The 11679-nt window shown below is 43.7% G+C and overlaps 1 protein-coding gene across 3 annotated transcripts in view; it reads left to right on the top strand.

Annotated features, from left to right (window-relative positions):
* esr2b (estrogen receptor 2b) overlaps positions 1–10466 on the top strand; it is a 151649-nt gene extending 141183 nt beyond the window's left edge. For all 3 annotated transcript variants that reach the window (XM_079527190.1, XM_079527189.1, XM_079527188.1), the window contains 3 exons: positions 3585–3768; positions 7268–7558; positions 8648–10466. In XM_079527190.1, coding sequence (XP_079383316.1) covers positions 3585–3768; positions 7268–7558; positions 8648–8756 — 584 coding nt within the window. In that variant the 3' untranslated portion in view covers positions 8757–10466. The remainder of the gene's footprint in view (positions 1–3584; positions 3769–7267; positions 7559–8647) is intronic.
* Positions 10467–11679: the final 1213 nt, after the last annotated feature.

Genomic DNA, 11679 nt, shown 5'->3' on the forward strand with positions numbered 1-11679 from the left:
ATGAAACTCCCTGCAACATGCAACTACTTGCAACCATTATTCCCAATGGCAGTTGCAAGGAGTTGCATTGGTGTGGTTTGTTTTGTTGCAAGGAGTTGTGAGTAGTTGCAGCTGGTGTGGTTTGGGCCTTAGACGCAACAGTGGAGGAAATTCCTTGATGCTTGCTTATTCATCCTCTAGACCCAGAGTCTAGACAGTAACATCTGCCTTAACACTAGCATGTCTGAACTCATCTCATCTACTACTATGACTATGAAAGGTCAAGATGACTGTGTTCTGCCTGGGCCATGGCTCAGCGGTCCAGGCACCTTGGCTGGTAATCCAGTCTGGCAGTGTGCCGCGGGTTCGACTCCCGATCCCGACGGCCTTTACTGCATGTCTTCCCCCCCATCTCTCTACCCATTTCCTGTCAGCCTACTGTCTGTCCCTCCATAAAAAATATAAAATAAAGGCGAAAGCCAAAAAAAAAGATGACTGTGTTTTTCATGCGATTTGATTGGCCACTCTCTCCCCCACTCGTCTAATGATCTTCACACCTCTCCCTGCAGTGCCTGCACCCGTTGACGGCTTGCCATTGTCTTCTAAATGTACATTCCAACGAATTCCTCATGTGTATACAAATGTAGGCTACTCACAACATGTAGACTAAATGTTGTTTTAGAGGTTATATTTGTCATATGCGGTTTGCAGAAATAATGTCTGTTTATTTCTCCCGAAAAAGTTTGGGAGCGGATAAAACACTGACACCGACTGGGTAGGCTAGAATTGCGTGGGGGGGGTTCAGTTCACAGTTCAGTGGTGTGAACTGTGAACCGTGCGGCCACTGGTGCTGCCGAGTGCTGACAGCCGACTCACAGCTTCTTCTTCTGAATTACTGTATCTTTGCCTTGAAAAAGACCGTAGGGCGTAGGCTATATCCATTTTGCGTTTTGCTGTTTTCCAAAACAAACCAGCGCGCGCTATTGTTTGCTACAAAGCGCCTGGAAGGACGAGGTTTACAGACATACCAAGTAGCCAATCTGCTGATTAGGCTACCCGATCAGCGATCACCAGGGGCAGCGACAACACACACACACACACACACACACACACACACACACACACACACACACACACACACACACACACACACACACACACACTAGCCTTCTATATAATGCTGCGCACATATATTATATATATATTAAAAATCACACCCGTGTGAACTGAGTGGTGTGCCTGTCTGACGTAATGAAATCATGTCTGACGTAATGAAATCACACCCGGGTGAACAGGGTGAACATAGCAACCATGCTCATTTTTTCTGCACAAACAAAGCCAGTTGTAGGAGTGGTTTACACCACTCAAACACCCGGGTGAACAGGGTGAACATAGCAACCATGCTCATTTTTTCTGCACAAACAAAGCCAGTTGTAGGAGTGGTTTACACCACTCAAACACCCGGGTGAACAGGGTGAACATAGCAACCATGCTCATTTTTTCTGCACAAACAAAGCCAGTTGTAGGAGTGGTTTACACCACTCAAACACCCGGGTGAACAGGGTGAACATAGCAACCATGCTCATTTTTTCTGCACAAACAAAGCCAGTTGTAGGAGTGGTTTACACCACTCAAAAATACCCAGCATAATGTTAGGGAAGACTATGCCTTGCCTAGCCTTACATACCCGTCGCCTATGATCGATGTAATTTATATATATTTGATTGATTGTGCCAGCAGAGAGGTCCGCAGCAGAAGGTTTATAGCAGCACGGTTTATATATACACCATAGGATAGATCAAGTCATGTGATGCATCACAGCCACAAATAGTGCTACAGCGTTATCTAAAATCCACTTTCGCATACCTCACCGGCAGTTACTTGGATTCATGAACAAGAAAGAGCCTTGCGTGCGTGCAGGCAGGCAGAATTGCAGATCAGTTCCACGTCGCTTGCAGAAAAGTTTTCAGACGAAGGACGGACAGAACTGTTATCTTTTGACTGACAAAACATTTAGAGGTTCGATAGGTCTATCTGGTTGGAATGATTTCAAACACTGTCATTTTTATTTGGAATTGCATCGGCAAGCATTCTCGCTCCATGGAAAGGAAATGTCGGTCGAGTCTAACCGAGCATTCAATAACATCCCTCATCATGGATAATAATCATTGTATAACTATTCCTATTATCTTATCAACATAGTAAACAAATTCCAAGTTAACCAGCCAAACATATATGATTGAATTAGTTGGAAATGGAATGCAGGCTTGGCAGTTGAAATGCAAATGACCCATTAGCTTGAACAATGCCGTCTCCAGCTGTCGGGAGGTGTGAAACTTCTGCTTGCGGGGGGAGAAAGGGTGACCGCGGTCATTTGGGCGAAAAAGAGCAGACCTACTAGGTATAAGTATGCCTAAAATCATATTTACAAAACGTTTCAGATGGGAAAAAAACAGATGATTTGAATCGAATATTTAGAAAAAGTCATGCAAGGGGAACTTTCTCAGAACTTCATGGGCAAAGAAAATCCACTTCAAAATCTCAAAATCGGTCAGATGGACCGCTCAGATGTGCTAGTGTTAAGGTGGTTGCACACTGGACGTGTTTTCGGATTTTTAGCTGCGTTTTTCCGCCGGTTTTCCGAAATAACTTGTCCAGTGAGCAACCACCTTTAAAGTGGCAGTTCAATGTCAATGCCACGGTCAATGTCATTGTTGATTGGTTACAGAGCATACCGTCAGGCACACGTGGAAAGGCATTCAGTGATGGCAGAGGTACTGGCAAGGGCTGGGCAAAAAACTTGGCTTGAACAATGCTTGAGAGCTTGGGAAAACAAAAGACAATCTAGCAAGGACTCCACTAGCCTACTTTGCTCAATGATGCGCGTTGCCTACTGCCCTACTAATTTCAGGGTAGCATAGTCCAGAGCGTGAGTGCTATAGCATTACAATAACATGACATGAAAGCAGTTATTGCAGAACCAGAGATTTCTCTGTCTGACTTACAGTTTTTGGTGCGCATTGGGTTTATGTCTGACAAGCAGCTAAATATAATATAAATATTGTCCAATACATTTTCTTATTCAAATGCATTCTCGTTGAATAATTTTTACTGTGATATCAGATGGCAATTTATCATTGACTAGTGTTAGCTCTGTTGTCTAAGTGACTCTGACACATATTACATACATTTTGTGAGTCCTTTTCAGATGGGCAATATTATTAGACATAAAGGCCTTTCTTATTTAGCCTATATGATATCTAATGGGCATTATCTCTCTCTCTCTCTCTCTCTCTCTCTCTCATTGTAATGGGAAGAGAACGCATGCAGGGCTGTCCATGCCTGCGTAATGTGACCATTATTACCGAAGTTAGGTTTTTGCTTTGATATCGTTTGATTGGGAGACAATGCAATCATGTCTGATTGCATTGAAATGAAAGTTTCCAAAGGATTATGGAGAATTAAAATATCGCTTAAAAAATGAGCGGGCTATGCCTTAATTAAATGCCAGTGGTCGATCAATCAATCAATGTACTCAACCTCTCTGTCTCGCTCCCTTTCTCTCTATCCTCCCCTCTCTGTCTCTCTCTCTCTCTCTCTTGCAGACACGTGCAATAGTCCTCCGGAGACGGCCGAGGAGTTGGAGAGCAGGAACAAGCTGCTACGGCTGCTGGACTCAGTGATTGATGCCCTGGTCTGGGCCATCTCCAAGCTGGGCCTGTCCTCCCAGCAGCAGACCCTACGACTCACACACCTCACTATGCTGCTGTCACACATCAGACATATCAGGTACCCACAAACCATTCATTCATTACTGAGTATTCTATTGATTACTTACTTGTTTTTACTCAACTAATCAACACAAAAGGTTGTACATACATATCTAACTACTAATTCTAGAGGTTGTGTCCTCAGAATGCGTCCTGAGCATGCGTGGACAGAATGCATCCTCAGACACAGAAGAGCCGCATTCTGCGTTGTGATTGGCAGAGCATCGCATAACGGGTGTGCCACATGAGCCAATATAAGTGGCAGAGGGAGGAGTGGAGATAGAGAGTACTGTACTGTACTGTACTGTACTGTACTGTACTGTACTGTACTGTACTGTACTGTAGTACTGTACTGTACTGTACTGTACTGTACTGTACTGTACTGTACTGTACTGTACTGTACTGTACTGTACTGTACTGTACATAGTACAGTCCAGAGTAGTACTGTGAGGCACACACAGCCGCCTCACATGCCTGCATGTGTGTTAGTTTAGCTGTTAATAAGCCTGCATGGGTATCGACTAATTTTAATAAAACACTAAATCAGTGATGTCATGCATTAAATAGACAATCTACAAGCTCTGCTATTTTAGGTGTGTGTGTGTGTGTGTGTGTGTGTGTGTGTGTGTGTGTGTGTGTGTGTGTGTGTGTGTGTGTGTGTGTGTGTGTGTGTGTGTGTGTGTGTGTGTGTGTGTGTGTGTGTGTGTGTGTGTGTGTGGATTGTGCCTTCTACCTGCATTATTCATATTTTTAATTCATAATTTTAATGCCAATAGAGAAATCTGTGATATACACATCTCATTTTCACGGGGAAATCCTATAGTATTAGACACCCAGTCCTGATGGTGGCGGTAACTTCACCATTATGCCGATTTTGAATCTGGCGATGTCATTTCCGGTTAAACGGAACATCAACATCCGCTATCTTTCTGCACTGTGTTACACAATGGTCTGTCTCCGATGCTATGCGATCATCGTTTATTTTTATATCTAAGTCAAATTAAGCTCTAATCAAGCCCCGAATATTGCATTTTAAAACAATTACGTCAATACCGTCAAGGGCAATAAGAGGGTTTTAAAGGAAAACAAAAAACATCCTGTTTAGTAGTATCAAATCAATGTGCTATCTTTTTCTCTCTGTGTGTTAAGCATGTGCAGCAGTTGTATTTGGTTGGACCATATAATGTAACCTTCTTCTGATCAGTGTTTGGATCTAGTTCTTTTATATCTATCCAAATAAAATAACTTGTGTGCGTGCGTGCGTGCGTGCGTGCGTGCTGCCTGGTGTGTGTGTGTGTGTGTGTGTGTATGGTTCTGCCTGCCGTGTGTGTGTATGTTCTGCCCAGTGTTGAGTGTAACACCGTTCAAATTAATGCTGTTACTGTAACAGAATACTTTTTTGGGTAACCGAGTAACCTAATGACTAATAATGAGTTACCATAGTTTGCAATTAGAGTAATCAGTTACTTAGTTTCCTTCTCCAAAATAATGGTGTTACTTATTTCCCTGTTCTTTCTGTTCCCATAAAAGAAAAAAGAATCCATCCGACACATTTGCGCTGTTTCCTGAATGAATAAGGCAATGAGCTCGTCTCTGTCAACGGAGATGTGCAAGCACGAAAATCGGTGACCCATGCTTTGCCGTCTGTAGTTATTGTGTAATCATTCTAATCTACCGTATTCAATAGATCACCACTTTTGGTGTGACACATGGCTGGTCTTGTTTACATTCCTTTGTTGCACGTGTGCGACATGACAGAGATTGAGAGAGAAGACAGAGTTTAGCCTTTAGTAAGGCCATGGAAGTATTCACACTATTTGGGGATTTATTGGTGACAGAAGGAGATCAACGTCAATGCAAATTAGCACAGCTCCACACAACACTCTGGAGGACTGCACTAGTGATTTTATGTTTACCAACTTCCTCGCGGTTGTGTTTTAACTTTCGGTAATGCAAAAATAACCTAGCAAGTTACTTTTCTGAGGAGGTAATCTTGTAATGTAACAGAATACTTTTTAACACCACGAACGCCCGGGGGTTAATTCTAACGCGACTAGCGACACGACCGCGATGGCCCGTCTAAAACATAATCTTTGCTTAGAATTGGACGGAATGATTTAGATCAAGAGTTATTCACGTTTTAAGATTTTCGGTATTATCCGCTAAAATGCGGGGGAACATTTTGGATGACGTCCCAACCGGAAATGACATCGAATGTTGCCCAACAGACGCTCCCAGCCTGTGGAGCGATGCGATCGGTTTTGATATCAATAAATCTCCGTCCTTTTATTAATCTACCTGAGTGCTGGGCGTTACTATTTGATAGGACGGAGAACTCTGTTTATCCCGCTCAGGGTGTTGATGGCGGTAATCCTGCAGCATAACGAGTTACTGTAAAAAGTAACGTTACTCAGCAATGGTTCTGCCTGGCGTGTGCGCGTGCACGCACCCTAGTTGAATCATGAATGGAGGCTATAGTGAGAGTAGATCACCAGATTAGACACACAAACACGCACGTATAAATTCCTTTCCGAACCAAAACTGTCTTTGTCTCTCATGGCTGCTATACTGCTTTAGCTCTAATCACGATGGAGGCCATTATTTATGTGAGAGATGGAAGAACACTTCCAGCGCCGAATGCACTGATAGCCAGCCAGACAAAGACACTGATTAAACTGCCTAGAGTAAATACCATTGGCCTAATCTAATGACCTGGGGTAAAGTGAACACCACATAAAACCCAGACAAGGACAGACTGAGTGTGTGAGTCAGGCAGAAAGAAAATGTATCTACATTTTAACATTTCATGTTTTATGATTTTTTTTTCGTGCGCCACATAAAGGTAGCAATCTACAAGTTCACAACGTGGGCGCAAGGGGCAGTGGGCACAAGGGGCAGTGGGCGCAAGGGGCAGTGGGCGCAAGGGGTAGTGGGCGCAAGGGGCAGTGGGCGCAAGGGGCAGTGGGCGCAAGGGGTAGTGGGCGCAAGGGGTAGTGGGCGCAAGGGGCAGTGGGCGCAAGGGGCAGTGGGCGCAAGGGGCAGTGGGCGCAAGGGGTAGTGGGCGCAAGGGGTAGTGGGCGCAAGGGGCAGTGGGCGCAAGGGGCAGTGGGCGCAAGGGGCAGTGGGCGCAAGGGGTAGTGGGCGCAAGGGGCAGCGCCTTGGGGAGAGGTTAAGTGTCTTGCTCAAAGACACTTTGACACATAGACTGGTGCCGGGACGTGAACCGGGGGCCGTCCTAAAGTTTCAGCGACGGCTTACTTACAGTAGTAACACATTACTCCCAAAACTGATCATAATACGTCATAATGTCAGGTGTGCCATAGCTCTAGGTGTGGCATATCTCTGTTTACAAAATGCTGTACCCCCTACAACTTTATATACTTTGCACCATTTTCAACTGTTTTTATTATATTTTGACACTTGCTTTGGCAATGTAAATGTATGTTTTGTCATGCCAATAAAGCTCAGTTGAATTGAACTGACTGATGATGGATCTCCTCTCTCCTGCGTCTCCCCAGTAACAAAGGCATGGACCACTTGTCCACCATGAAGAGGAAGAATGTGGTCCTCGTCTACGACCTCCTCCTTGAGATGCTGGATGCCAACACCTCCAGTAGCAGCCACATGCCCTCCTCTCCTCCTACCGGCTCCCACCACTACCCAGCGGCGGCGCAGCCCCAGCCCCAGCAGGCTGCCTCAGAATCACTTCCCTGTCCCCTCACTGAGACACCCATCCTGGACACGCATCTCCACCATCCTCTACAACCACCCAGCTCCCGGGTGGATCACGTGACGTTGGAGAGCAATGAGTGAGTTGTGGCTTACATCTACTGAATACGGTTATAGTTACTAGAAGCTCGACCAGCTAGAGTGAGAGCTCTAGTGCCACGGGGAAAAGAAAAAAGTGTAACACAGATTGAGAAACCTGTGGCCTGTAGAAAGATGTTACCATAGGTGTGCGTCGCTGTTTGATGACGTTGTGTACAGTGGTCCTAATGGGCAAAAGAGGTGGCTGAAATGGGCCTGAATTATTCAGGCACATTTCAGCCACCTCTTTTTCCTCGCTAACTGTACAATATGTCTAGACATTTAGGGCGGGATAATAAGCCTAGAACATTATGAATAGAGTACTTATGAATAGTCTGTGGAAGTGTGGAGGCAATTGACCCAAGCGGCCCTGGTAACCAGACACCACGTCGACCCTATTCGACGTGGTGATTCTGGATTAGAAATAAATTAATACATAAAATCCAGTTTTTCTGCGGTTTTCCTTCTGCCAGCCTGCAGTGTTCTGACTGGCTCGCTAGACCTTGTTTTTGTACAATATTCATGGGGGAAATGTAGCTTGACACACAGACGCTTCCACATGCTGTCCTGAATTGTTGATTGTAACCCAAAATAATCAAGTAAAGACTCACTCATCCAACAAACAGACCAGCTAATCTGACCACCCACTCATCCATCAATCAGTAAATCAATGCATTCATTTGTATCATAGATCATCACTCAATCATCAGTCATTATCTAGCCAGCCATTTGCAACCACTTGCCAACCAAGTGGTTTCCAAACGTTTTAGCTCCCAAAAGATATATTTGATGTCTCCCCCGTGACACAAACTAGTGAAAACAAGTGAGCTTGTACATCTTCACTACCTCTTAAGCCCCCAAAGGCGGTTGTCCAGAAACACAAAAAAAAAGTATTGCATAACAGAGTGGGTATGCATTCCCTATTTGCATCGTTCCCGAGTATGTTTAGTATATAAAAATAGGGGCATGTTTACTCACTCCCGATAATGTGTCCGCAACCCAAAAATGGGTCCTGACCCACTGTTTGGGAAACGGTGGCCTAGCCAGCTAGTCCACCAGCCATTAGCTAACCAACTGCTCCTGTCTTCCAGTTACCTGCAAACAGCTCAGTGGGCAGGGGAGACTGGTCACCTGCTCCCCTCTGTGGAAGACACCAGCTCATACATGATCACAGAGCAGGTTGGCATTGTAACCATCTGAGCTTCTACCACAAGAAAAGAAGGGGTGTTTGGACTTAAACGAGAGACTAGAACATGCTCTCTGGACCATGGGACAAATCTCAGAATAACAGACTGACAAGAAAGAGGAGAAACGGATTACATGCTCATGTTGTTTTGGGGGTAAACATTATGCTTTTGCGGCTCATAAGATGTCTTTGAATTTACAGCAGCCAACAAAAGGCAGAAGAGAAAAAAAGTATTTGAATTAAATGTGGGGTCTTTTAATTGTATATTTTGTGTGTGTAATTCTTTCACTTGTGAATGTGCACTTGGTGGTCACGACGAGTACATCTTTGCCAGTCAAAATTGTGCTCTCTTTTGATATACAGTATTTGTATCTTTTTCAGCTATGTGTAACTTCTGAGAACACACCATGCCATCTTCAATAATATACCCACTTATATCCACTGGTGTATGTTGTCAACAACTCTGATTTATACTTAACCTAGTTGTGTGCCGGTGTCGCATTGTGAGATCATAGATCAGCCGTTTTGGTAAGCGACACCGGGGTGCAACTAAGTATAACTCAGGCTTTTAACATCCACATCCGTACAGTCACATAATGCAATGCTACAATAAACTGCTGTGCTATGTATCAGATTGTGAAAACAACTACGACTATTACTACTGCTACTATTACTACTATTGCTACTACTACTACTACTTAAACTGTACTATGCTTTACATTCACTATCTGTGGCTCATGCATGCAAGCTCACAGTCACAAAAATACAGAGTAATGTGAACACACAGTCATCTTTACTTTACTATTAAATTGTCAGAGGCTTGTTGTAATTTGGGGCTTTCCACTTGGGATTTGTTTTTTCTTACTCTTCTTTGTAAAGACACATGTCTTTCAAGCTGCAACGTTAGTGGCCTTTTATTGATATGACTGTTAACGCTATGCTCCCTTTATCGGGGAAAATACAAGGCTGCATTTACACAGGCATCAAAATACCACCTGTGGCAATCTGATCTGCTCTGCTCAGTGCTGCGTAAATGGAATTGACATGGCTCAAAGTATTACCTGAGTCCTCACCACTCAGTATTTCTCAAAGAGGTTGTAAAAGTCTTGGCATTGTTTTTATGTTTGTTTGTTTTTTGTGATATCAATTTTGTACTAGCAGATGATTCTTTGTTGAAAAGGGAATATGCTTTCCATATTCATTGGGTAGGATCCCTACCCAATTCATATTGATAAACTGTTGGCTATGATCAGAGGATTGAGAATCAATCCTTGTTTTTGTAAATACAGCCTACAAAGTCGGACTAAGCTCTCTAGTATGTGTTCATACTTGTGGTTTGTGTACACACACACACACACACACACACACACACACACACACACACACACACACACACACACACGCACACACACGCTGTACACACAATCTCTGTACCTGGAAAGCTGTCACCTTTGCAATGTATATTACACACACAGTCATGTCTTCATCTTGGAGCCTTGATACACATGCACAAATCTGACCAGAAAAAAATTCTGTTTCTCACTGCGACGTCTGCACACAAACTTTCATTTTGGTTATTTGTCAGATGTCAGAAGTTTGGGTTTCTCTGCTTGGATAACTGTTTCTTCTGTGTTACTGTACACAGAACGACAATCACGACAAGGAATGTTTATTGTCGACCAACAATGATCAGCTAATTCATCCATTGAATAAGTAAGCATTAAACAAATTGAACTGTTCACACTGTTGTCTTTTTTACAGAATGTGTGGCTGTGAGGTCCGTCCTTACTCAAATCATCAACACAATAATGAGTATGTCATGCAACCTGTACTGCTAAGTTAAGGGACAACTTTGTTTTGTTTTGTTTATTTATACAAATGTTCATGTTTTAGGTTGTTATTAGAGAAAGTAAAAGACGAGTCTTAATTTTGATCAGGTTCTACCGATCTTTAGAGGCTGGGCTGTGTTGGAGTCGACCTTCTATTGAATGTGAAGGTGACAAACTGAGATCTATTGAATGTGAAGGGGGAGGTGACAAACTGAGATCCTTCTATTGAATGTGAAGGGGGAGGTGACAAACTGAGATCCTTCTATTGAATGTGAAGGGGGAGGTGACAAACTGAGATCCTTCTATTGAATGTGAAGGGGGAGGTGACAAACTGAGATCTATTGAATGTGAAGGGGGAGGTGACAAACTGAGATCTATTGAATGTGAAGGGGGAGGTGACAAACTGAGATCTATTGAATGTGAAGGGGGAGGTGACCTATTGAATGTGAAGGGGGAGGTGACAAACTGAGATCTATTGAATGTGAAGGGGGAGGTGACAAACTGAGATCTATTGAATGTGAAGGGGGAGGTGACCTTCTATTGAATGTGAAGGGGGAGGTGACAAACTGAGATCTTCTATTGAATGTGAAGGGGGAGGTGACCTATTGAATGTGAAGGGGGAGGTGACAAACAGATCTTCTATTGAATGTGAAGGGGGAGGTGACCTTCTATTGAATGTGAAGGGGGAGGTGACCTTCTATTGAATGTGAAGGGGGAGGTGACAAACTGAGATCCTTCTATTGAATGTGAAGGGGGAGGTGACCTTCTATTGAATGTGAAGGGGGAGGTGACAAACTGAGATCTTCTATTGAATGTGAAGGGGGAGGTGACAAACTGAGATCCCGTGATATTTTATGGCCAGATGTAAAGTTCCTGGGGTCTAGTAGGACTATAGCAAATAGTTAGTAAATTGCTTTAATCATGAAATCATGAAAACGATATACTAAAACTAACGCACCTGGGACGTATCCTCATTGATGTATCCCAAGGTCATCAGGGTTACTGGTCTCTCGAACATCATAACCCTCACTCAGGTGACCCAGCCGGGGTGATCAAGTAATAATCCACCATTCCTGAATGAAGTGCCTGGTGCTGGGAGTCTGGTGCA

This window comes from Electrona antarctica, assembly GCF_951216825.1.
Source record: "Electrona antarctica genome assembly, chromosome: 18".
In the NCBI taxonomy this organism is placed as follows: Eukaryota; Metazoa; Chordata; class Actinopteri; order Myctophiformes; family Myctophidae; genus Electrona; species Electrona antarctica.